Source organism: Asparagus officinalis, chromosome 7 (assembly GCF_001876935.1).
Source record: "Asparagus officinalis chromosome 7, Aspof.V1, whole genome shotgun sequence".
NCBI lineage: Eukaryota > Viridiplantae > Streptophyta > Magnoliopsida > Asparagales > Asparagaceae > Asparagus > Asparagus officinalis.
In genome coordinates, this window is record NC_033800.1 from 317,118 (window position 1) to 343,850 (window position 26,733).

Sequence of the window (26,733 nt, forward strand, 5' to 3'; positions counted from 1 at the left end):
TGAATTAATTAGAAACTTCAAAGTATTGATAAGATATGAAATTACAGCGCTCACATTAAAATATTTTTTTTTAAAAAAAGGAGCAGGGAATTAAAGAGCTTTTGGGTTTGGATGGCAATAAGACGACATGCAGGGTCCAATAAGCAGGGCGCCCCATGCTCTCACTCTTTCCCCTTGCCGCTCCTTGGAAATCTCTATGGACAACAGGAAAACGAATATAAATAGAGAGAGAGAGAGGGACAGAGTCACAGAGGGAGAGAGAATCTCTGCTTCTGACAATTCTTCCAGAGGCCGCACACACTGAAACAAATAGTTCCGCCACAAAAATCTTCGGATGCCTGATTTTAATTCCGCCCCACCCGCGCCCGCGATGTTTTTCCTCTTCACGTTCATATTATGGCCACCTTTTTCAATATGTATTTCGCGCCTCGTCTTTCCCTTTTGCCCTTCACAGGTAATGATGGTAATTTCCATAAAAAGGCCTCAGCTGCGTCTCTAGTTGAAGCGTCTATATACGTACCCCCCCAGGTTCCTACTCTCGATCTCATTTTGCTCGCTCGTTCGATCGTCTGACTCTCGTCTCTTGCTTCTTCTATATATCTGCACGTACTGGTGGTTATTTTTGGTTACTTCTCAAATCTCAAAAATGAATTAAGTTGGCTGGTAACATCTTTCCTTTATTATAGGAAGAAAAAAATCATCGTGCCGGTGGGTTGTGGTAATTGAGGAGTTGTTAATTAGAATCTTTCGAGATGGTGACAAAGTCTTGGATGGAAGTCCTCTCTCCAACCTCTTCCTATTCCCCAAACTCGACCTGGGTTCTTGGGGAGAAGAAGAGCGGCAGCTGGACTCAGCAGGAGAACAAGATCTTCGAGAATGCGCTGGCCCACTTCGACAGCAGGACTCCCGACAGGTGGGAGAAGGTGGCCGCGTTGATACCCGGGAAAACTGTGAGAGATGTGATCGCCCATTACCACGACTTGGAGGACGATGTGAATTACATTGAAGCTGGATTGATTCCTCTCCCCGGCTACAGCACTTGCCTCGACCTGGGTGCTGGCTGCTTCGATGACGACGACGATGATGATGGCGATGGGATCAACCAATCCTATTTTGTCGGCGGGAAGAGAGGCAGGTTCTCTGATCATGAGAGGAAAAAGGGAGCACCCTGGACTGAAGATGAGCACAGGTACGTACGTATCATCTAACTTAATTTTCGTGTATTTGTTTGCGTCGAAAATTAGTTTATTTGTGGAATTCATTACAACCCGTTTACCGAATTACAGATTCAAAAGAGTGAGCCTTTTTATAAGAATTCTTTACACAAATAAAATAAAAAGAAGACTTCCTAGAAACACACGCAGAGAACGTTTATCGGTCGCTGTTTGCGTGGGATCTTTGCATGTGCTGGGGACGCTTTGATCCATGGACCGCAGAGTATCAGATCCGAATTGATCGTGAAGAAGGCGTAGTGTTCTTAGTCTCAACGAGGAAACCTAGAACAAAAGTAAATAACCTCAACAATGTGAGATTACTACTCTTCTAAAGATCAAATCGATGTTTGATCTCAAGGGAAGGGTGAAAAGGCTATAGATCTCTCGAAATCTCCCGTTTTATGCTGAAGTTCGCCAAGATCTCACCTCCCTCTCTCTAAAATTCGTGGGTTCTGCTCTCAAAACGTCAGCAACTCGCCTCCAAGTCCAAAATTCCAGATTACCCGTGTATATGGGCGCTAGGGGTGTATTTATAGGCTTCGGATGTCATGTTTGTGGATAAGAATTCGTGATTTGGATTTATATTTAGTTAGAAACGACTTTACCATATTTAGGGATATTTCCAAGGTAGTTAGGGAGGCAGTAGATCGAACGAATCCCGAGAAACTTATCGAAAAACGCGTCGTCGGGAGGTTGTATGTGCAAGTCACTCTGAAGTGACTCGTCAATTTGAAACTTCATGATTGTGTCTCGTTCCGTCGTTTCACGCATTTCGTCGTTTCGTACGCGTTCCTTTGCTTCTTCGGATTATCCCCTTTGACTTAGATATCAATGTTCTTCGTCTTCTCTTCGTTTTGAGCTGTGTGCGGGAACCTATAAGCAATTTTTAACGCCTACAGTATTTATGATTGAGTTTTTTTGTTTTCGGGGATGTAACAAGTTCTGTAATTGATGCAGGTTGTTTCTGCTGGGTCTCATTAAGCATGGTAGAGGGGATTGGAGGAGTATATCTCGAAACTTTGTTATCACCAGGAATCCCACTCAGGTGGCCAGCCATGCTCAGAAGTACTTCAATAGGCGTAACTCAAGTAATAAAGACAAGAGAAGAGCAAGCATACATGACATCACGGTTGCCGACATGACGGACAATAGCCCTTCATCGCCATCTCAATCGTCTACACTTAGCATGAAGTCAGCTGTGACAGCTGTTCCCGTAAGTCCAGGTTCAGATCAGACTAAGGAAGCTGCAGCCAGGGTTTATAGCCGTTCGATGTTGCCTGACAGTAGTACAAATCCATTCGGGATACAATCGGAGTCTCAAAATTCATATCGAGGTGCCCTCCATGATCCGATGGCTAGGCACCAGACGTCGATGCTTTTTTAAGGCACATATATAGATGAATTTTCCTGCCCTCATAGATCATGAAATGCAGTAGATGATATATAGTGAAAATGCGTATGTACGTAGTATCTCGATGTGCCATGCGGAGAAAACTATATGGTATATTACCATCTGATCGATCGATTGCGTAGAAGAGTAAAATGTAAGGGTATTGTAATTTTTTTTTTTTTTTTTTGTGTGTAGACTAGTAAATGTATGGCTTGTTGTTGAGCTTCTCGTGTTAATTAGCTAGTTCTCATTTGCTGCGAGTCATGGAGCTAGCATTAATCCCTTTATTACATAGATTTTATGCTGCTACTTTTTGTCTGCTTAATTTGTTTCCGATTAAGCTTTTAATCCTTGTGTTGGGAGCTAGTGGGGCCGGGTACTCATATTCAATTCTTCAGGTATTAATGCCCGGCCGAAGCTCCCCCACGGCCACAGATGACATGGCTGACCGAGATTGACCACCAAACCAGTAGCTTTTCGTTGTTGAGGCTGAGTCACGGTTCCACCAAAACGGAGCATCTCATGCTTCGATTAATTATCTCCTTTCTTCGATCTGCTTCTCTTCGTCTTTTACTTCTCTTGGAAAAGTTGGGGGGTATCTTGAGATATTGGGAGATCAAGTGTTTGTGTTGTTCCGGCAGAACAAAAAAATAAATAAAATAGAGAGATCGAAGAGAAACACCACATACATATTCTCTTCCGTATTCTCTTCCGTCCAAAATTATTCGGCAAATTAATGTACTTTTCCAAAGATCATGGGCAAACTGCCGATCGAGCCCTTAATTAAGCAGCGCAGGAGTCAGCAGCTAGTCACTCTAGCGCACGGGGGCTACTTAACTTAACTATGAGCGCTTCTTTATTCATCACCTGTACACGGCTAGAAAAGCATCTTATTTTATTTGGGATATATCGAATTAAAAAGGATGCATACCTAAACCACTTAATTGGCCGCAATGAATTTGGATTGGTGACTGCTGATAACACTAACATCACCTTTGAAGGGTATATTCTAAATTGACTTTGGTTGTTCCACAAGGGACAGCAAGCATAGGTCAGGAGGAAAAGTAATGTTTTTCTCTGTGTTTAGTTCGCTGTTCCCCTGTCGCGCTAGTTAATTTTATGTCAAGAGGAAAAGTAATGTCAAGAGGAAAAACCTGTATCTCTCGTGTAGCTAGCTACCCATCATAATTTTTTTGATATTCAAGAAAAATCTGTTGTGCGCAGCGGAAATTTCGGCAGAGTTTCTGGTGCACAATAAGAAAGAAGTGAAAGTGGAATAATTCCCTGTGCTCATTACGTTAACCAGGTTAGCCTAATATACAATTGCTACAAGCTTGATTCTAGGAAATAATCAAGGCTTGATTCTAGGGAATAATCACGGCAACAGTTAGGCAATTATATACCTAATAAAGACTATTGCTATATTTACATTTATTTACATAAATATATTCTATCACACCTCCGCAGTTGAAGCGGGAGGAGGTCGTACGCTGAGACTGTCCCGAAAATCTTCAAAAAGAACCAAGGGAAGACCTTTCGTAAAGATATCTGCGATTTGATAGCGCGACGGGACATGTAAGACACGTACTTGTCCACGAGCAACTTTTTCGCGAACAAAGTGAATATCCATCTCAATGTGCTTAGTGCGTTGATGTTGAACTGGATTCCCGGAGAGATATATCGCACTAACATTATCACAATAAACCAATCTAGCCTTCTGCACAGGATAGTGAAGCTCCAAAAGAAGGTTTCGTAACCAGCAAGACTCAGAAACTACATTGGCAACCCCTCGGTACTCAGCTTCGGCACTGGACTTGGATAGGGTAGCCTGCCGTTTAGTGGACCAAGAGATTAGATTATCACCAAGAAATACACAATACCCAGAAGTCGATCGTCTGGTATCTGGACATCCACCCCAATCAGCGTCTGTATAAGATACAAGGGTGGCAGTCGAAGATGGATAAAGGTGCAAGCCGTGATCTAGAGTGCCCAGCGTCTGTATAAGATACAAGGGTGGCAGTCGAAGATGGATAAAGGTGCAAGCCGTGATCTAGAGTGCCCTGTATATAGCGCACAATGCGCTTGAGTGCATGCATGTGTTCCTCCATGGGGTTATGCATGAATAAACAGATCTGCTGCACAGCATAAGAAATGTCGGGCCTCGTGAATGTCAGATATTGCAGTGCTCCTGCAAGGCTACGATAATGTGATGGATCATCATACGGTGTGCTAGACGTAGCACTGAGTTTCGGTTTTGTATCAACCGGTGTGGGTGACGGCTTACAAGATGACATGCCAGCACGTTCTATGATTTCTTCTGCATATTTCCTCTGAGATAAAAATAAACCACCTGCATGACGAGTTACAACTATACCCAAGAAATAACTCAATGGCCCCAAGTCTTTCATAGCAAATTCTGAGCTGAGAAGAGTCATGATAGACTTGCGAAGAACATCAGAGGAAGCAGTTAAGATAATATCATCCACATACAGTAGAATATAAGCCATATCAGTACCTTTACGGTAGATGAAGAGAGAGTGATCAGATTTGCTATGAGAGAACCCAATAGAGGAAACATAATCTGCAAAACGCTTGTACCAAGCTCGAGGAGCTTGCTTAAGCCCATATAGAGATTTTCGCAGCAAACAAACATAATCAGGATGTACTGGGTCCTTAAAACCCATGGGCTGATGCATGTATACAGTTTCCTTGAGGTCTCCATGCAGAAAAGCATTTTTAACATCAAGCTGATGAATAGGCCATGCTTTAGAAAGAGCTAAACTGAGCACAGTGCGAATAGTAGCCGGTTTGACTACCGGACTAAAAGTCTCGCCACAATCCACGCCAACTTGTTGACCTGCACCATCACCTACAAGACGGGCTTTATGCCTCTCAAAAGAACCGTCAGATTTTTCTTTATGTCTAAAATTCCACATCGACTGAATCACATTAACATCAGGAGGTCGAGGCACCAAATCCCAAGTCTTATTTTTAATAAGAGCAGTATATTCATCATCCATGGCCATTTTCCAATTCGGGTCTTTAAGGGCAGACACGGGATTACGAGGTATGGGTGATTTAGTAATGTGGGTGTGAAGACCGTATTTCTTGTTCGGTTTGAAAATTCCATGTTGACTACGAGTGACTGGCCTTTGGGATGGAATTGGCGTTGGTTGGACAGGTGAGGGGGCGGTGGGCTGACTCGTGTTTAGGCTTGATGCATGCGGTCCAGCAGCAGGAGGAATAAGAGAAGGGGAGGTTTGTTGTTGCTGGACTGGTGGATTTGGAGCTGAGTTGGTGGTGTGGGTCGGACTGCTCATTATGGTAGGCGAGCTGGGCTGGGCTCTTTGTTGTGAATCGGGTGATGCATGAGGAGGAGTAGGCGGGGTGAGCTGTACTTCAGATAGGCCTGTGTTTGAGGTCAGCTGGTGGGCCATAAAATGGGATAGGCCTTCATCAAGGAAATCGTAAGTACGAGGCAAGGGAGAATGCAGAGTAGCAAAGGGAAATTTTGATTCATCAAATATAACGTGGCGGTTAATGATGATTTTATTCGAAGATAAATCGTAACACTTATAACCACGATGATTTGATGGATATCCCAAAAAGACACACGGAGTAGAACGGGCTTGAAGTTTATTTATAGTGGAAGAAGGAAAGAGGGGATAGCATAAGCACCCGAACACTCGAAGATGAGAATAAGATGGGTCTTTTTGGTAGAGAATTTTGAGAGGGGATTGATAGGCTAAATTTTTATTTGGAAGTATGTTGAGAAGATAGGTTGCCATTTGTAATGCATGATGCCAAAAAGATGGAGGTAGAGAAGCATGGGCAAGTAAGGTTCTAATAATGTTGTTAATGGTGCGGATTTTTCTTTCGGCTTTTCCATTTTGTGATGATGTATGTGGACAAGAAAGGCGAAAAGACATACCATTAGCTTTGCAAAAATCCCAAAATGGCCCATTATCAAATTCTCTATCATTATCGCATTGAATATTTTTAATTTCTCGTTCAAATTGAGTTCGAATGAAAACTCTAAAAGATAGAAGTGTGGCAAAAACTTGTGACTTTTTAGACAACGGAAATGTCCACAAAAAATTAGAGTAATCATCCAACAATAGAATGTAATACCGATGGCCCGAAGAGCTCAAAACGGGAGATGTCCATAGATCACTATGAATAATGTCAAAAGGCATAAAAGTGCATGAATTCGAAGCAACAAAAGGCAATTTAACAAGTTTTCCAAGAGGACATGAGTGACAAAAATGAGAACTACGAGTGCTATTGCACTTAATAAATTTATTTAGCCTAAGGGAGTCTAAAACAGGTGCTCCCGCATGACCTAAACGTTCATGCCATAAAGAAGGTGCTAAAGCTGCAAAAGTTGATGGTGAGTTGACTTGATTTGTGGTGGGGGTGGTGATGGGATATAGCTCGCCCCGACTATCACATCTCATTAGGTGCATCCCCGTCTGAAAATCCTTCACAGAAAACCCAAAAGGAAAAAATTCAACAGAAACCGAGTTATCAGTAGTAAATTTTCTAACTGAAACTAGGTTTTTAATCAGTTGAGGGGCATGAAGGACATTCTTTAAGGTTAATGGTGGGTTTGGGGGGGACAAATTTGTATGACCATAACCACGAATTGGAATTGAATGACCATTTCCGACAATTATACCACGATTATTGCTCAAATTAAAATATGACGAGAGATTACCTTGTGAGGATGTCATATGAGATGTGGCACCGGTGTCCATGTACCAGTTTGCATCGGGCGGAGTGAGCCCGAGAGTGTGCATCGCGGCCTCGATGTCAGTTGGTGTTGCTGTCGCTGAATAAGCCTGCTGCTGGTGAGGACGAGGCCAAAAGAATGCTGGCCTATTGCTGCTGCCTGTGCTGTGGACTGGGCCTGGCCCAAGGTGCAGTTGGATATGGGCATGGTGGGATAGCCCATGGCCATTGCTGCTGCTGCTGTCCGACCAGCCTGACGGTGGTTGCCGCTGCTTGCTGCCGCCACCCCTGCCTCCGCGGCCACCACCCTCGGCCGCCGCCGCGATTTTTACCACCATTATTGTTCTTGTTTTGGTGATTTTTACCACGGTTTTGTGACATATTTTCAGAATATGAAGAGTTGTCATCAAACTCCTTAGATGACGTAGTAACCATGGCGGAATTAGATACGGTGGCGGCTTTCTTGGCAAAACCCGCTTCTTCCAATATTAGCATCGAACGGGCTTGGTAAAAGGGCAGTAGAGGATCTTTTTGACGGATAAGCATAGCAACACCACTATAAGCATCAGTGAGATCGGCAACCATCTGTAAATCGAGCCGGTTGTTTGTGACCGGCGACCCGACGTTCTTGAGTTGATCCGACAAGAGTTTTAACCGTTGACAATATGCGGAGGCATTAGGGAAATCCGCCATGTCAGTGGTTGAGAATTCTTGCTCAAGAGTGACTGCACGAGAATTTTTATTGTCTTGGAATATGTCACGTAACCGATTCCAAGACTCCATTGCCGTTGAGTCGGTTTCCATGATTGTGTGCAACAAGTCACTAGAGATCGTGGAATAAATCCACTGGAGGACTGCTGCATCAAGGGTTAGCCATAAATCCTTTTCGTCATCGGTTGTCGGTACCTTCTCCTTGCCTTTTTCCGGTGGGATTATGTGGTCAATAACCCTATGTGATCTACAATGAATTTTGAAGAGCTCCGCCCACGTCGCGTATTGGACGTTCTCCATCTCAAGGGTGATGGGGATGAGGGACTTGATGTTCGAGACAGCAAGGGCGGGATGAAGGACGTTCTCCATCTCAAGGGTGATGGGGATGAGGGACTTGATGTTCGAGACAGCAAGGGCGGGATGAAGGGAGAAGGTTTTTGAGTTAGACATGGCTGACGGGAAGGAGGAGGAAGAATAATATGCTAGGGCACGGCGAAAGGTGTGGAGGAGAGGAAGGTTGCCCTAGGCTCTGATACCATGAAAGTGGAATAATTCCCTGTGCTCATTACGTTAACCAGGTTAGCCTAATATACAATTGCTACAAGCTTGATTCTAGGAAATAATCAAGGCTTGATTCTAGGGAATAATCACGGCAACAGTTAGGCAATTATATACCTAATAAAGACTATTGCTATATTTACATTTATTTACATAAATATATTCTATTAAGAAGGATCGATAAGAATTCTTGTTTCTCAAAGGGAACAAGAATCTGAAACCTAATATCTCATCAAAGTGGGATATTAGCTCTTCCTCTCGTCAGCTCTAGGACTGCGCGTCGAGGGATCCTAAAACTATTACAATGGCCACAAACTCAAACAAACTAATTTTACGTGGTTCGGCAAACTACCTACGTCCACGGGGCAAGGAGGGGGGAGATCTACTATTAGAGGGGAGATAATACAACTAGGGTTTACAAACACTCAATCTAAACCCTTACACAATTATCTCTCTCAAAAGCCTCTCACAAAATACAGCCGTCAACACCCAAGAACAGCCACCAAACAACCCAAAGAACAGCCTACTTCTGCGTTCTCCTGTTTGCACTAGCTCTCTGCCTTTGAACAGCTCTGTAGGCCGCCGCTTTAATTTCCCCTCACCTTTTGCACTGTACTTTCTCCTTGCACAGCCGCACAACTTTCCTCCTATCTTGGTACTTGCCCAAAACCCTAAGCATCGAATAGCTATCTATATATATCTATCAATTGGGTCAGTCGGGTGGGCCAGCACAATTGTCCGCTGAACAATTCACAAAAACAACACACAACAAAGTAACCCACGTGAAACAAAGCAACCCACAACATGGGTGGGTCCCACTCACAATTCTCCACCTCGGCAAAGTTTCTTTCAAAAAACTGAGCCGACACCAAAGCATCCAAATGTCACACTTGTTGTGTCCAGTACGAAAGTTTCTTTCAAAAAACTGAGCCGACACCAAAGCATCCAAATGTCACACTTGTTGTGTCCAGTACGAACTTAATCCACAACAAGTCGAGATCCAAACGGGAGTGCGAACACTCACCCAAACCAACAGTGTCTACTCACCAAATCGATCTCACCCCCATCAAAATCCAACCCGGCTGCATCAAAATCCAACCCGGCTGCATCATAGTGTCTACCCAAGGAATCAAGCCGAACGTAGTTCACCCAAATGGCCGCGAACGACCTCAATCCAATAGAAGAGTTCGCAACCCTTCTCCAATATCATCAACTCTGCGGCTGATAGCGCCTCCAATGGCCTCAAACACCTCCACCTGGGGTGAACCAATGGCCATATCCAAACTACGTCTACCAGCTGCATTCGAATCAAAATCCAACTTATCATCTGCATCCAAAACCAATTGATCCCGAAGCTGTGTCACCTCAGCTAGAATCCCAAATGATGCAGTATGATCTGGAGTAATCTTCACCCAATGTGAAGTAGCATCACTCTCCACCCGCTGCGATACCTCTAAGGTCTGTCCAAAACTCTCCACCTGCTGAGAGTCAATTAGCTCCCTCATCGAAGCCTCAACCAAAGTGACACTACCAGACCTATCTTCTAATAAAGTTTTACCTCCAATCACAGAAGTTGACAACTCTATAATAGGATAACCCAAATATGTCGAAGTCTCAGTCCAGAAACTCTTCTGCAAACCATTGCTCAACCACAAACACCGATCCTTCTCCAGTAAGGCACGGTTCTCCAAATTTACCACTCTATCTAGTTGCCCCAAGATTTCCTTTCCAACGAAGTATCTCGAAATGTCGTGAGCTCGGCTCCAATACAGAAATAGGTCCATCTTGTACCTCCCACCAGAATGGAGTACCTTCACCTTTCTGTCTATCACACACTTCTTCAATCTGTTGGATACTACTAGGACTTTCTCCAAAGGGGATTTGGTTGCAACCCAAACACGCCTAGAACCACCAACAAAGAAAACCAAACTTCTATTACCTCCTAATGATGTTCCCTTGGAAAGCCCCCAAACATCCACGTGAACTCCTCTAGAACGACCCTTAGCACGGTGAATAGAGGTGCCAAACTTCACCTTGGTCTTCTTGCTCACATCAACATGTTCACTGGACTTTAAATTGCAGGTCTTCGCACCCTCTTTTAATCTATGCGAGGAATCAATACTGGAATGGCCAAGCCCCAAATGCCGCAGTCTAGTCGAATCAACAGAAGTCGCTAGCTCTCCACCTGCCACTATACCTCCAGTCAAGTAATACAGGTTATTTCTCCTGACGTTCTTCATCAAAATACGAGAGTCTCTCGCAATCTCGAGAACCATGTCCTCAACACGAACCTTCAGACCCTCTCCAACCAAAGCTCCAATCGAGATCAAGTTCTTCCTCAAAGAAGAAACATATCTCACATCGTTTAACTCTCTAACAGTCCCGTCAGACATCTTGATGCAAATTCTTCCTATCCCAAGGATTTGGCATGCACGGTTATCAGCCATGTACACCACACCACTATCCACCAGCTTCTCAAAACTAGAGAACCATTCCCTTCTAGGGCACACATGATAGGTCGCACCACTATCCAACATCCATTCAGATTCCTCCGAATAGCTATCTGTAGGACTGATAGAAAGCGAATAAATAGAAGAGTCGGAATTATTACCATCCGATACGATGTTTGCTTCTGATGATGGCTGCTTCCCTTTTCCCTTCTACTTATTCTTTATCCATTCGTCGAGCTTTGGGCAGTCTTTCTTCCAATGACCAGTCTCCTTGCACCAAGCACACTGATCTTTTCCAATTGTAGGATGCCCTACTCTAGACTGTGACTTCCAATTCTTTCGGTTCGGATTCTTCCCTCTTGTGACCAACGCCTCTGCTACCGGCTCAACTGAAGCCTCCTTATCCTTCTTTCGAAGCTGATAATTCACAAGTGCAGCAGTGACGTCACTATACGAAAATGATGTCTTCCCATTAATCAGAGTAAGAACGAAGGTCTCATATTCCTCGTCGGGCAAAGAACTCAGCAACAGCAACGCCTTGTCCTCATCTTCAATCACGACATCCACATTCGCCAAATCCGTAAGAAGCTTAGTGTAGTGGTTCATGTGATCTCTAATGGAGGTTCCCTTCTTCAATTGGAAACGATAAAGCCTCCTCTTCAAATGCAAGCGATTTTCCACACTCTTGGTCAAATACTTGCTTTTGAGAATCTTCCAAATCTTCTTTGCAGAAGTCTCATTCATCACATCATATTTTAGATCTTGAGTCAAACAAGACCTTATCACACCACACGCCGTTCGATTCATCTTCTTCCAAACCTTCTCTTCAATCTCATCTGGCTTGCCATCTAACTCTAAGGTATCCTCCAAATTCTGCGCGTTCAGCGCATCCAAAACCTCGCATCTTCATAATCCAAAGTTGTTTGTGCCATTAAATTTTTCCACATCTATCTTCATAGAGTAGATATTCAAACTCTGAATGGTCTTCGCGCCAGAAGCACCACCCTCGACACCCGAAGCACCTTCTTTCCCCGACATCTTACGCACTAACGAACAAAGAATAGATCCAAAACTGAAAAGATAGAGTCTTTACCAAAAGATCCCACATTTATCACCAAACGAAGCCTTAGACGAGCCTCCAAATTGATCTACTCCTCCAAATAGCCCAAGCGTCACAAAATCATCAGACGAAAGACGGTCATTCTTGTCAGGCTAAGACGAAAGACGGTCATTCTTGCCAGGCTAAGACGAAAGACGGTCATTCTCGAACCCCTCACTGACAGCTAGTCACCATCACATTAAACGCACGGTGGGAGTAGTCATCATTACACCCCCGCCAAAACTCTTAATAACTCATCAGACCACGACAATATCTAGGACCCTCTGTCACCATCGAATTAATCATAATGGTGACTCATTACACCCACAATCGACACATGTAAAGTATCAGCTGAATAAGATGACTACCCGGGCTCGGCCGAAGTTACATAAATATCATCGTCAGCTGGGTATAAATAGGCACATCACCTATTGACCAAAAAAACGCAATTTTTTGCACACTTAGAGAAAAGTAGCTATATCACTTTCTTGATCCCCTTCAGATCATGACTAACTTGATCGTCAGATGAATCACTGGAGAACCCAACTCCGGTCCTCTAACGTGTTGCATGCGTGCAGAACACCCTCTTATCGGGGGATCAGCCATCCTTCAAAAGAGGTCAAGGAACCCTAACTCTTCAGAATTAGCCCTGAATCCCGTTGGTACGCGTCCGTGCCCGAACAGCTATTAATTTTTTGGCCCCTCCTCATAATTAATCCTAGGCCCGCCACTGATGACGACCGTCCCATAAGGATTGAGGACTGTAGCTGCCAGCATTTTTCTGAGTGAGGTGGCTGTACACGTCAACTAGCATAAAATGATAATAATCTGGGGCCCACCCAGTTGGGTGAATGATTATTAATTAACATCCAAAGGCAAGTTGGAACATGTGATAGACGATTAAACCATCGTAACTTTTGGAGGTCGATAATAAAATCTAGGAGCTTCTTTTGGGATGATGATGCGTGCGGTAGTCATTTCTTCAACTTGCGGAGAGAAAGCGTTTGGTTCAACTTTTATTCTCGACTCAGTGAGCACCCCCCGTTAATTAAGTGGGATTCCGAAATACAATTTCCCGCGGCTTCTTTTATTTATTTATTTATTTGTTTATTTTAAAACACAACACGATATCAATATGCTGATTCCAAAGGTATTAAAAGAAGCTGGGACTCGTTGGATATCCGGAGCCTGCGGTCGATGATGGGCATGTGTTGACGTACTACTGTTAGATTCCTGTTTGGCCAAACAGGAATTTGTTGTGCGCGGCGGAAGCTTTCTAGGGCAACACTAACAATAACTCGAACTAAACCACAAATAATATGCAAACCACAATCACAGCAAGAACAAAGAATTTACGTGGTTCGGCAAGTTGCCTACGTCCACGGGGCAAGGAGGGGGGAGTTCTTTCTACTAGAAATCAAGAGAATACAAATAGGGTTACAAATCTCTCAGACCAAACCCTAAAACAAAGCTCTAGATCTCTCAAAGCTCTCTCACAATTGGATGCAACAAATCTCGCTTAGAGGCTGCTCAAAATCGTCCTTCTTATCCCTAACAAATCAGGTTTAGGGTATATATAGATTTCAAAACGAAACGGGTCAAAAACCTGAAAGCCCAGCCCAAAACGACGTCGGTCGACCGGCACGGTCGACCGCGATCAATTCCGGTCGACCGGCCCGGTCGACCGACCACCTTCCAGCAGAAACCCAAAAATCCAGAGAGCTCCTCGGTCGACCGCACCGGTCGACCGAAACACCTGCGGTCGACTGGCCCGGTCGACCGACCACCTTTCTGTCGCACAGTAAGCTTTGTGCACGAATGCGGTCGACCGGACCGGTCGACCGCCGCCTGGTTTGCCTGATTCTTCTGAGTTTCTGTAATTTCTTCAGAATTAAAATCTTGAAGAACTAACTTCTGGAGCTCATCATGCATTTTACATAGTAAACAAGAGCAGATTAATTAAGGTTTGACAAGTATTAATCTAAGCATCCACAGACTTCAATCATCAGGAATATTAATTGAAAACACTGTTAATTTATTTTAATCATAAACGGACGGGAGAAGCACGGTGCATATATATATAGTGGGACTACGTTAAGCTTCAGCTACGTACTGATTAGGAACGGGCAGAAATTGATTCCATATATTTGCAGTTGATAAATTAGTTCAGGAATCTTCAAGAGCACAGATGGTTGAGTTCAGACAGACGCGCGAGTGGCAACTAACTAAAGAGCCTGCTTAATTAATTTATCTTTTTTTTTATTTGAGATCGATATTCCTCCGACTTAATATGGTCACACCCTCAGCAGATACGCGTACGAGGCCGAGCGCACCATCTAAGAAGCATCAGGGTCACCTCGTGTTCTTAATTCTCTTGTACGTACACGCCACTGGTAAGTTCCGACCTCCACTTAAAAAAAAAAAAAAGATCCACACACGTGTGATTGACTTAGCTTTCCCTAAATAAAAGCGACAACACAGTAACTATACACGGACGCTGCTAAAGCGTCAGCCTTGTGCAGGCGCTGTGGCGGCAGTTGGTCATCTTTCCTCGATTTTTACATCCTAATAAACTATTCTTCCCTTTTTTTTTCCGGGGTCTACCTAAACGAGCTGCTTGATGTTGTGGCTGCAACTACCAAAAGTGCTTCCAGACCTTTGATTAAAGAGAGAAAATGAGCTCCCAAGCAACTTGAGCAGCAGAGTGGTCACCGCTGTACATCCTTTTTTTTTTTAAAATTTTTTTCCCAAAGAAAGATGACGAGGGACGCCCACTTCCTTTCTTGCGAAAAAGACGCAGGGTGGCCGCCACAGGAGGGGAAAAAAAATAAATATTGTCGTATTTCCAGCACACGACTGACACATCAAAAGTTGCATCGCCGAGACGAGTATACCCCCTAAAAGAACGAGATCTTTCAGCAGCCTCTCTCGCCCTGTGGTCTGAACTCTTCTCATTTAGATACCCAACACCACGTAACGCGCTAGACCCACGTCAACCGCGTTTCTCGCGCATCCACCGTCCGTACCACCTGTTTCGTCCGTGAAGGCACCTAATCAAATGCGCACCAGAATCAAGCTAGATGAGGCATTCATTGCTCATGTCATGATAAAAGGGATCTTTTTAATTTAAAAGACTACCAACATTATAATCGACTGCATTAAAACCCCCTAGAGAAATTAACCAAAAAGTAATTACAGTTTCAACATTGGCTCCATTACAACAACAACAACAAAATGTACAAACTTGCATTAGCAAGCAGAGACCATTTTCAGGCCGAGCTGCACAAAATGGAAAGAAACAAACCCACATCGATTGCAAACATCCAACACAGCAATTGCCCTATCAACATATACATGTAATCTGAATCGTCTAATGGTCCTGGTGTTCTCCCAAGTCAGTCTGACAAACCACCTTCAGCAAAGTCGAATCCCTCAGAATTTGGAGAGCTTGGCGTCTGATCCTCCATACCATTGCTCATCTTCGTCTTGCCTCCTTCAATACTGTCACAAACAAATTTATCTCTTGATGAAGTCAAACCAATCGACGACAAACCCGTTACAACTGCTTCAACCTCCAGAGAACCTCCAAGGAGGCCTAGGCTACCGCCATGGCTCCCCTTTAACAACCAAGGAAACAAGTCAGTAAAAAAAAAAAAGGCATAACCTAGTCTGAAGGAAAAGTAACACGTTTGACCTCTAAACAAAAGGGTGCTAACTCACAGGAGCAGTGGAGAATGACGCATCTATCCTGTTAAGGAATGGCAAAAGCCATAAGCATCCTTAGTGTTTCCCTTGCATTCTTTTCCACCGCAGACTCTGTATTGGGAATAAGAGGATGGTTCACGAAGCTCGGAAGCAAAGGTGGTACTGCAGAAGATATGGCAGGCCCCGTGCTCACGAGATAGCCCTGGCCTAAGGAGCAAACATCAATTACTGGAGTATGAACAATTGGATCAGACATGTACGGTGTAAAAGTCGGAAACTGCTGTGAAGTTGGCAACGTAACAAGTGAGGTAACGGGAAGTGGGAGACGAACAATTGGCTCAGGAAGAAGTGAAGGAAGGTTCCATGTTGGAACAGGAACACCAGAGTTGGATATAACTGGTGGGCCTGGAGGCCCAGATGACAGCAGGGATGACAGAGGTGGTAGAGGAATAGATTCATCATAGGTGACTGGAAGTGGCAGATGAGAAGGGGTTAGAGAATATTGAAGAGAAGAAGGGCAAGGAGGACACAAACAGTAATATGGTGAGAACATAGACTTCGAGGTACTAATCTTGGGCAGAGGAAGGTCGGGCAATAAAGAAATAGATGGTGGTGGAGAAGAAGATAAATGAGAAATTTCAGCATGAGAGATGAGGGGTAACAAGTCACAGCCATCACTTGGCCTCATACTGTCATCTTCACAATTGCCAATTGTTTGTGAAGACGAGGGCACAGATGTTGTCAGCTGGCTATTGATAAATAAGCTAGGATTGCTGATATCTCCACGTTTCCTGAGCTTCTCTCTAATACCTCTAGTCGACGGAAGGCTTCTCGTAGCCCCATTCTTGAAGGTCGTTGGTCTTGGAGTGAGACCGTCTTGGTGGGAAGGCAGACCAGTTGATGCATGAGATGCTCTGAAATGGCAACGGGAAGCCTCCAAAACTTGAGATAGAGAAGAAACATCTTTGCCCGCTACATGAACAATGGCTGGTGATTCAACTGATGGAGAGAGTGGATTAGCTTCTGGAGCATTTGACGATCCAAGAAGATACATCCGGAGATGAGTTGCAAAAGATTCAAAACGTGATTCAGAAATTCCAGTTAAATGTGATAAAGTTGGCTTCCTTCTCAGTAAATCTTTCATCTGCTCCATGGACAACGTAGATAAGGATATATATTTCAGAACTAACCACCACCACAAAACTTAAGACATTGAGCTTGACAAGCAACTTGCATGGTAGCACAGGAAACCCGAAAAAAAGTCTGAATAAGGTAATCAGCCTAGAAATTATCAACGCTGGCATATTTAAGTATTAAGTCATTGATTCAATTCACAGTCACCTCCACCCCAACCCTCCTCAATCAATCTCGAGAATTTGATTATATATACAGATTTCCTAAATTCAATCCAGCCTTCCCTCCAGAGGTGACTATAATACATGTCCTGGTGCACAAATATAGCAGTATAGATACTAATTAAACTGTGTACTATTGGCTTAAAAAGGCAAAGAGCCCAAAAGATCTCAACCCATTCAACAGACAGGTCATCCATGTAGTAGATGTAGTCGTAAATGGATGAGCTTGTAGCTTAGGGTGTGCAGTGACAGATCTCTTCCCTTGTCACCCTTCCCCCTTTCGGGGGCTTTCAGTTTCAAATTTAGGGCTTTGTCAGAGGAAACGGGATATTGCTGTGAAAGGGCTTAGAAAACAGAACATGCTTCTGTCTGTGTTTTTATTTTGAGGTAAGATGGTACTTCATTTACATCTGCAGGTAACAGGCAGTTTAGGCTAGAACATCCATAATGACTATGATCCAAAAAGGCCAGAAGGTCTACCAATGTGCACACATTGTGTGATAGCATGCAGGAAAACTACCTGAATGCTGCATCCTAGCTATTGCATCTGCACTTATAGTTTATAACATCCTGTTATTCCTCTGTTAAGAACGTCAAGAAAAGGTGTATACTTTCAAATTATATACAATTAATTGCATCTTTTACATAAAATTACAGATTATACACCAAGTTGCATGCTTCCTATCTTTTTCCATTGCACAAAGAACCGAAGTATCCCGCAATACTATCAATGGTGACAGATAATACACTATGCTAAAGATAAAAATGTAATTTCAGAAATCGGATTTTAACATACCTTTGCAAGAAGCTCAGCACCATGAAGCTTTGACTTCTCAGAGCACCAAAAAAACAAGACCTTAGATCCTGGAAGTTTTAGTAGAAATGAACGGCCAGAACTATCAGCTGTAATTTCTTCAATAACCACTTCTGAGATGTCAAAGTTATTATTCAGAACAGCCAATCTCTCAGTACAACCATCATCCCCAGTGAATGACAGGCGCATGCTAGATGTTGGTAAAAGGGTCAGATTCAGATGGCCCCTGTAAAAAGAAAATTTGTGTTTGAAAGTTAGGCATATGACAAACGAATCTGTTGAATTAAAATTTGTAGAAAAATTATTTCTAGCATTTAGCAAAACAGACAACGGCATTAGAAGTTCACAAAGATGTAAAAGCAGACAAGTGAAAATATCATAATTAATTGATAAGACGATACAATATAGTTGCAGAATGGATTAAACTAAACAAAAATCACTAAAAACATTGGGGAAGAAGGATAAATTCAAAGTCAACAAAATGGCAACGTAAAAGATTCACAAAGTAGCACAAAAAATACCAAGTTATAAGCCAAAAATAAAGAGCATTTGATAAAAATCTGACGAAATGTTCACACACTTTAAACAAGTGATAGACTTGGCGCAACTTCAGAGCTAAATCTTTCCCATTCAAATTCAACAGTTGATAGTTCACGTCACAGATCCACTCTGTTTAAATTGATCTACATTATGGAAAGTACATAGAAATCAAAACTGAAGTTTTTCTGAAGTTATTTTGTCGATGCATTCAGATAAAAGACTTAAATAATGAGTTTCTTAGTCTAATGCTGTTTATACGTGTGAAATCTTAACCAAATGTGATTTCTATTAAGTGTTTAGACTTCAAATGAATATCAAATGTTTGGACCAGAATTATATGTCCTAGTGTAGGTGTAAGAAAAACACAATTTCGATCGTCAATCACTTTCTTGATTCAAGGCCACAAAATATAAAAAATGTTTTTTTTATTATAAATACTTCAAAATGTTGTGAATCACTTTCGACATAATGAATATGAGATGGATACCAAAAATTTAAAACATTTAATTCCAATCAACAGGTTTTGCATCCAAATCCTTTCTGAAGGACCCAAGTCTATCACTTTAAATAACAGACACATGTATTCCAACACCATGAAATTGTAAGATTTGCATTTACGTTGTGTTTTTGATACTGGATGCCTCCCTTTCATAGGAAAAGTTCTCATATAAAATATATAAAATAAATAAATGTCAAGGGTTACGTGTGGTGGCTCATATGATACAAGTCTTGAACCAAACTACAAGCTATTTTTAACTTATCTATCAAGGTGGGCTTCATTGCCAAACCTACTTGCATCGTTGGTCAAATGACTCAAATTAATGGCTTATATAATTTATTTTTCCTCAGATGCATTTCAAAATCACATAATTATCCCTTTTGTTGTGATTCTGCATGCATCACGCTTGTTTCCCACTTGTATAAATGACTAGCTGAAAGCTAATGCCCTGCAGTACTTCCAATCAGTTCAAAAAAATGAAAAAAAAGAAGGAAATGCTTAGCTTTAGAAAAAGGATATCTTTGCACCAGTATATAACCGTTCATATTATAACTTCATATACCTTGCCATCGTCTTAGGAAAGAGCTGCCAAAATAAGACAATACAACCCGTTCTTGTGTACAAGTTTAAAAAAGTTTGATAAACACTGTTGGGCTACAGACCATAAGGGTTTCAAAAGCAAACTATTCAAGTCAAAAGGACATTGAATACCACTACTCTAATTGGTGAGGTATTAATATGTGAGTATTGTCCCACACCAGGTAGGATAAGAAAGAGTGATTTGTTTAAAATAGGAGTTGGGTCAATACCCAGTAACTATAGCTTTTAGGTTAAAATTGGTTCCTAACCTCTATTAAAAGCTTATTAACTTTAGTATTGGGTATTAGAGCTAAAGTTATGGTCCAAGTAATTAAAAAATTAAAAAAAGTGAAGCGCAATGTGAAATTTGAATGTGTCGGGAGAACACATGGATGCCCCCCGTAGGGATAATAAAGTCTGGTTAGTCCCCACAAGTGAAGTTGTGGAAGATCCTATGGATGTTTCTAGCCATGTGTTGAATGCATGGTCTTGCTAGCCCACGAGTGAAGTTGTGCAAAAAGTTAGTTTGTCCACGAGTGAGGTGGTGCAAAAGTTAGTGAGTCTCATAGAAGATCAAAATATAGTTAAACATTGAACTATAGTCACAAATTAAGGAGTTGTTGAGGTATTAATATGTGAGTATAGTCCCACATTACATAGGATAAGAAAGAGTGATGTATTTAAAATAGGAGTTGGGGCCAATATATAGTAGCTATAACTTTTGAGTTAAAATTGGCTCCTAACTTCTATTTAAACCCATTAGCTTAGGATTAGCCTGATACTCCCCAACACTAATGAGCTGAAATATTTGGACCTAAAAGGTGGAAGGTGGAAGTTCTCCACTTTTACACGATTGAGAGAAAAGAAGGATAAGAAAGAGTAGTGAGTTCAAAATAGGAGTTGGGGCCAACACCAAGTAGCTAGAGCTTTCAAGTTAAAATTGGTTCCTAGATTCTGTTTGAAGCCCATAACTCTAGGATTGGCCTGATTACTCCCCAACACTAATGAGCTCTAATATTTGGACCTAAAAGTTAGAAGTTCTCCATTTTAAATAATTAAGAGAAAAGAAGGATAAGAAAGGTTAGTGTTTAAAATAAGAGTTGGGGCCAATACCTAACAGCTATAGCTTTTGGGTTAAAATTGATTCCTAGCTTCTGTTTAAAGCCCGTTAACTCTAGAATTGGTCTAATTACTCCCCAACACTAATGAGCTCAAATGTTTGGACCTAAAAGGTAGAAGCTCTCCACTTTAAACGATGGTGAGGGGAGTATAAGAAAGCAGGGGGGATACTTCTTCACATTCATCTATAACAAATGCATGGAAGCATTTCTGGCATAATCAGAACTAGTAAAGATTATATGACATCACATTTATCTTCTCGAGCTAGCGAAAGGAGAAAGAGGTAAACAGATCATGTAATTTAGGGACTAGTAGATATCTCGATTTACCAACTCCAAGAGAAGAATTGCACCTAAAATATGCCAAAGAGAAACAAAACATTTAACAATCAAATAGATTGCCACAAGGGCGCCATATTCTAAACAACACACTAAAAATTTCTCTTCATTTTTTTTTTTATAAGCAATATAGCCCAGTGCACTGACTTCAGAAAAAAATTATGTATAAATTTCTATTAAAATAAACTCTACCATGGATATCTGCTTTTAATAATTTCAGTTAAGGAGCTTGTCTGAGGAGTTTGGAACGTGAGCAAAACAAATCCTTGTGATCATACCCTGCAGCAAGTTAAGTCTTAACAGTTTATCCAAATATCTCCTAAGTATCTTATAACAGATCCCAGCAAATTAAGGCAAAAACTCATATACATATAACAACAGCAACAACGATGATGAAAAAGATATTTACATGTCACATGGTCCTCAACTGGCTAAAAAATAAATTTTGGCCATACTCTAATTTTTAAAATCATCTGTTGATATATGTCAAATGAAAGAGGAATGGCTGCCAGAAGATACAGATGGAGCTGAAGCTTCGTCAGTTTGCCTAGTTACAAACCAGGATTGTAGTAATTAAAAAAAAAGATAAAAGTGTAGGTAGACAGTGACCGACATAAAATAGTATACTTTATCAGAGAACTCTCCTATACGAAAACATTAAGATTGACATGCTTGGAAATGATGCCATGCAACATGAAGAGATGAAACAAACAAATGCGATCAAATACAATAAATGAATATAACCATGCAATTAAATATGAAATCATGAAACAAACATATCATGAGCATTAAAATTTGAAAATCAATGATCTGATTCTTTTCCCTAATTACAATATTAGGCATTTCCTATAGACGATAACTATAATACTAAAGAAACAGCTATGCGAGCACAAACTATGAAGACGTGGAAGAAACTACCTTTTTTCCTCACATCAGAGATCATACAGAACACACGCCCATATTACCTACAAACGAAAAGACATATTTATTTGGAAGGATGAACAATGTCATCACTAATAAGCTGAAGCATAAATCCTGCCATGATTGGTAAATAGTAGCAAATACAGGATAATATTCCAGCCATATGAAGGGGCATAAATCAACTGTGCTAAAAGGTTTAACCAATTGTATTTTAACCAGACATGATATCCTATTTGCTTTTTAATACATTAAATTGACATTGAGACTACTATCTCTACTACTTGCATGCAGGAAAAAAAGATGGAAAGAATAAGTTTGGATATCAAAGAGATAGATAAACTTCTGAACTATAATCAGCTACTTTTAATGAGACAATCAATATAGCCATGAATCAACTAATCAGCAAAATACGTCGTGTAATTGCTGCTCAAAGCAGACATTATGCAATATGAAATATATTATTAATAAAACACAGTTGATGATATGTATGCACAAAGTTGCATAAATAATAAAAGTCATAAAATAAATGAGGCAAGTAATATTGCATCGTTCTAAAGAATCAAATGAAAGTAACCATTCTGGTAGGTAAAAATTGTAGCAAAAAACATCTAGACTATGAAAGATAAGTACTGGAAAACAATAAAAAGTGAAATTTGCTCACAATGGGCAGTTTAGGAGATGTTTCATAGGCTATTGCCAAAAAACTCAGAAAACCAACTTTTTCAAGCTAGTGATATAAGCATCATTTTGAGCATCCAATAAAAAGCTCCTTGGCGGTATACTAACTAATGATCACTACTAATACAAGCATCAGTTTAAGTATCCAATAAAAAGATCCTTGGTTCTATTTTTTTTTTTTTAAATCTCAACATCCATTTCATGTCACTAGGCTAGAGATTCAAAAGCGGGCCCAATCTTAGCCCACCTTTTCTTCTCTTTTTTTAAGTGTTAAACATCAGCCTTCCCTAAATAGGGACAAAGATGATATTCTGGATATAACATCCATAATCTGTTTTTTTTCTCTCAAGCTCTGCTGCATTGCAGTATTGTCGTATGCAAAGTTAAACCTGAGATCTATAATTCCGATGTAAACAGTATATGCCTCGTGGTTTGTCAGAGGTTGAACGTGGTAAGTCAAATTTCATCTCACCGCTATTAATCTAAAACATCATAAAATTACTTGAAGTACTCATTACTGGATCTACCCCTGGAATATAAAACATGAACAGTCACTCTAACATTGAAATACACATGCTAGATTACAAAATCATTTACAAAAATGTAGCAAATGGGATTATGGGAGAAAGCAAGAAAAATGCTTACATTATAAGTTATAAATTTATATGAGTGGTGAGCTCAGCCAGCATATAGCCCAACACAATCAGACAATGAGTTATAAGCCTTTGTGAGAAGTCGAAATTAGAAGCGCAATATTCAAGGGCAAAAACAAGTGGATATCAAAATCCCGCCACGTGATCAAGAGCTACACGGGCACAGAGTAAATTGTTTCATGTTATGTCAAGGTGAGTGGCAAAATACAACACTCAGTTTTTCCCCCCTCTTTTAGTATGCATGATTAATGGTTGATGACCCTATAATAACACAAATGATGTAGAATATGTAGAACTGGGTAGATTAAACTACCTTGTAGAGGATGGGCACAAAAGGTTGCCTTGCTTGTAAACCTTTCCGACTCGAATAGACACCAGAGGAACACACAAACACCTCGCTAACATCCCAACTTCTGAGGCTTCAAAGTGCTGTTGAGTTATAAACACTCAGACGTTGGCCATCGACCATCAATATACCCCAAAAAAAAGGGAGGGGGGGGGGGGGGGTGATGGGGGTCTGATTATGATAGAACGCACCTGGCTGAGTTGAGCCAGGAGGCTGTCCTCAGCGACTCCGTTGGAGAATATTGAGCTTAAGCAGAGGCTTCAGCCCTCTCATTCGGCGCGACAAGCGCCCATAACGTGAAGATCCAGCGCCCTCAACCACCGCATGATTCCGTTCTCGACCTCGCTCCGGTCGATCAACAGGTCTCCACTCGACTCATCATCATCATCTTCGGCTCGAAAGAAATCCCTGATCCTTCCCTCAATCACCGGAGATTCTTCTCACCGTGACGCGGACCCGTCGATTCCCTCGACTCTTCAGAAGAACCGCCGTGCATCGGTTGCCGGTCTCGGCGATCTGAGGCCTCGTGATGTCGCCCGGCCTCCCGATCCCCCGTTTCTCGTGAAACCATTTTGCTGTAGACAAATCAGGGACGAATTGGGATTCGAAAACCCTAATTTCTTCCCTTCTTCTCGTCCACCAAAAAAACCTAAACGGGGATCGTGTGATTGAAGAGTTGGAGACGCGCAGGAAGACCTTTTTTTTTTTCTATCCCCTCTCGTGGCGGCGTACAGGAATTGGGAGACCCGCGGATTCGAGGCGGAATTATCAACTAAAAGCTTTTTGTAAAGTTTGGGTTCCGGATCGCGTTCCACGTCATCATCTAACATCGACGACCGTGCCCAAAATATCCGATCCATTGGGCCAGTTGTAGAGTAGAGTGTGGCCATTTGTCAAATAAAATATTGCTTGAAATTGAGGCGTCGAAACATGGATTGCCCGGTAGGAATCACCGAAATTTGATGGTCACAAAAAAATTTAGACCCTCATGCTTTATCCCTTTTCGTTGTGGGACTTATTATTTTTTTTATTTGCTTGTATATATATTTTTTTGTGATTCCTAACTCGATAAAACATTAATGAAAAAAAACTCTCCAACTTTGCATAAGCTCCCCGCTACCTTTTTTTAAAATCTTTTTTTACTTTTAAAAGAAATTATAAAGTAACCCCTTTTAAATCAGAGGAGCAACAACTAAGTCATTTTATAAACCTCTCAGGTTTAAAATTGAGAAAGAAACACTCTGTTGAAGAAACCAGTATTTTGCATAATGCACATGTTATAACTATCTATAAAAATTACTGAAAGAGAACTTTGATAAATAAAATTTGCAACTAAGCAAAATATTAGATATATTTCATACATTCTCAAACTCAGGACACATTTGATGATGAAAAGTTTGGCTAGAAGTTGTGGGGTAGTAAAAGTTGATTCCTTCCGAAAGGGAGGGAGATTTGTATCGATAAGAATGGCTTATTACAAATCAAAAAATTAAAATTACAATAGAAACGAAGAGAATGCTCTTCTTATTTAACGTGGGTTCTTTGGTAGCGATAGGATGCCTCCCTTGAATGCTTGCGTCGAGTTTGCTTCCCTTGGACGATCCGATCGAAATTGTGGTTGAGCTTCAGTACGCAGTAGAAGCTCTTGTGTGATTGAATTCGATTATACCCGAGCTTGATGAGTATTAATGTCAAAAGCTTAGAGAGGGCTACAATGCAAGAGTTTGTAGAGAGCTAATGAGTCTCAAATCTGAGAGTTCAGCTTAGAGAGGGCTACAATGCAAGAGTTTGTAGAGAGCTAATGAGTCTCAAATCTGAGAGTTCAGATTGAGTCTACTTCAACCAAGAGTTTGTAGAGAGCTAATGAGTCTCAAATCTGAGAGTTCAGATTGAGTCTACTTCAACAATCCAAGTAAAGAGCTAGGAAGTTTCTACCAAGCAAGCCAATGAATATCTCTGTTTAAAGAGCCTTGAGGGAGCCAATTAGCTAGTCTCCAAAAGAAGAAGCCAAGAGCCTTAAGAGCAAGTCTCCAAATGATCCAGCCTCTGGTTGGAGAGTCTTGAAAATGCCAAGCTTCTCAACCAAATTGTTAGCTGAACCCCTTTCACGTTAGCAAAGGGGTCTTATAAATAGGCAACGGAATGCATGAGTCATCCCTTGATTTTGTGGGATGTGACCACTAATAGGAGTAAGGAGTAGCATACTCTCCCTATAGCTATGAGATGTGACCACTATAGGGGTGATGGGAGTCATGCCTCATTACCCAGGACGTGGAAAGTGGATGGGCCCACTCCCACAAGCAAGCAGTCGCTTGCGCTGTTCAGACGGGGCTGACAGGCTTGCATGCCAGCTTGAGAGCTACTTGAACGTCCAGGCGAGCTTGGCCAACAGGCGGGGTCGGCTGGCGGCCCCCTCGAGCGTGTGACCTGGCGTTCGTTGACAAGCTGAGTTCATGTGGGCGAACTCACTGCAGACGGCTTGACTCGTGCGGGTGAGCAAGGCGTTCAGGCAAGGTCGAGCTCGTGCTGGTGAGCTCGATAATTAGGCGAGCTTGACTCGTGCTGGCGAGTCAAGCAAACATGCGAGGTTGGCGAGGTTTGGCATGTGCAGACAAGCCAAACAAACAGGCGAGGTTTGGCTCGTGCAGGCGAGCCAAACAAACATGCGAGCATGGCTTGGACTCAGGTGAGCTTGACTTGTGCTGGCAAGTCAAGCAAACAGGTGAGCTTTTGCTTGACCTCTTGAATGCGGACGAGCTTTGCTTGCTTTGAGCATGCAGGCGAACGCAAATAGGCGAGGTTTGAGCTATCTTGTGTAAAGGCAATTTTTATTGCCTATAGAAGTATCCAAATTAAAATGACTTTTGGGTGTTGATGAGAAAAAAATATTCATTATATGAACTTTTAGAAGGTGTACAACAACAACAAAGTCTTTCTACTAAATGTTTTTAGGGATGCTACAAGAAGCATATTCTTCTATTTCGTTCAATATTTGGTCATCTCACACATTCGGCTAGTCTTCGTCTTATGCTT

At 41.7% G+C, this 26,733-nt stretch overlaps 3 protein-coding genes across 3 annotated transcripts; 1 reads left to right on the plus strand and 2 right to left on the minus strand.

Annotated features, from left to right (window-relative positions):
• LOC109849600 (transcription factor DIVARICATA-like) lies at nucleotides 432-2,757 on the plus strand. Its single transcript, XM_020419451.1, has 3 exons — nucleotides 432-528; nucleotides 687-1,189; nucleotides 2,172-2,757. The coding sequence occupies exons 2-3, from the start codon at nucleotides 753-755 to the stop codon at nucleotides 2,596-2,598; spliced, it is 864 nt and encodes a 287-aa protein (XP_020275040.1). The 5' UTR covers nucleotides 432-528; nucleotides 687-752; the 3' UTR covers nucleotides 2,599-2,757.
• Nucleotides 7,483-8,496, minus strand: LOC109849411. Its single transcript, XM_020419239.1, has one exon. It carries the CDS (start codon nucleotides 8,494-8,496, stop codon nucleotides 7,483-7,485), a length of 1,014 nt encoding a protein of 337 aa, XP_020274828.1.
• LOC109849421 lies at nucleotides 15,905-24,223 on the minus strand. The gene is made up of 4 exons (XM_020419255.1): nucleotides 23,892-24,223; nucleotides 23,668-23,783; nucleotides 18,010-18,253; nucleotides 15,905-17,002 (listed from the first exon to the last, which is right to left on the minus strand). Exons 2-4 carry the CDS (start codon nucleotides 23,757-23,759, stop codon nucleotides 15,905-15,907), a joined length of 1,434 nt encoding a protein of 477 aa, XP_020274844.1. The 5' UTR covers nucleotides 23,760-23,783; nucleotides 23,892-24,223.

What these genes read in the sequence shown, in the direction of transcription:
- LOC109849600 (XM_020419451.1), top strand. Translation starts at nt 753, where the DNA reads ATGGTGACAAAGTCTTGGATGGAAGTCCTCTCTCCAACCTCTTCCTAT. An exon ending in TGGACTGAAGATGAGCACAG is followed by an intron (nt 1,190 to 2,171) that starts GTACGTACGTAT and finishes TAATTGATGCAG; the next exon opens with GTTGTTTCTGCTGGGTCTCA.
- LOC109849421 (XM_020419255.1), bottom strand. Translation starts at nt 23,759, where the DNA reads ATGTTAGCGAGGTGTTTGTGTGTTCCTCTGGTGTCTATTCGAGTCGGA. An exon ending in TTGTGCCCATCCTCTACAAG is followed by an intron (nt 18,254 to 23,667) that starts GTAGTTTAATCT and finishes TTCTTTTTACAG; the next exon opens with GGGCCATCTGAATCTGACCC. An exon ending in GTGCTGAGCTTCTTGCAAAG is followed by an intron (nt 17,003 to 18,009) that starts GTATGTTAAAAT and finishes TCCATGGAGCAG; the next exon opens with ATGAAAGATTTACTGAGAAG.
- LOC109849411 (XM_020419239.1), bottom strand. Translation starts at nt 8,496, where the DNA reads ATGTCTAACTCAAAAACCTTCTCCCTTCATCCCGCCCTTGCTGTCTCG.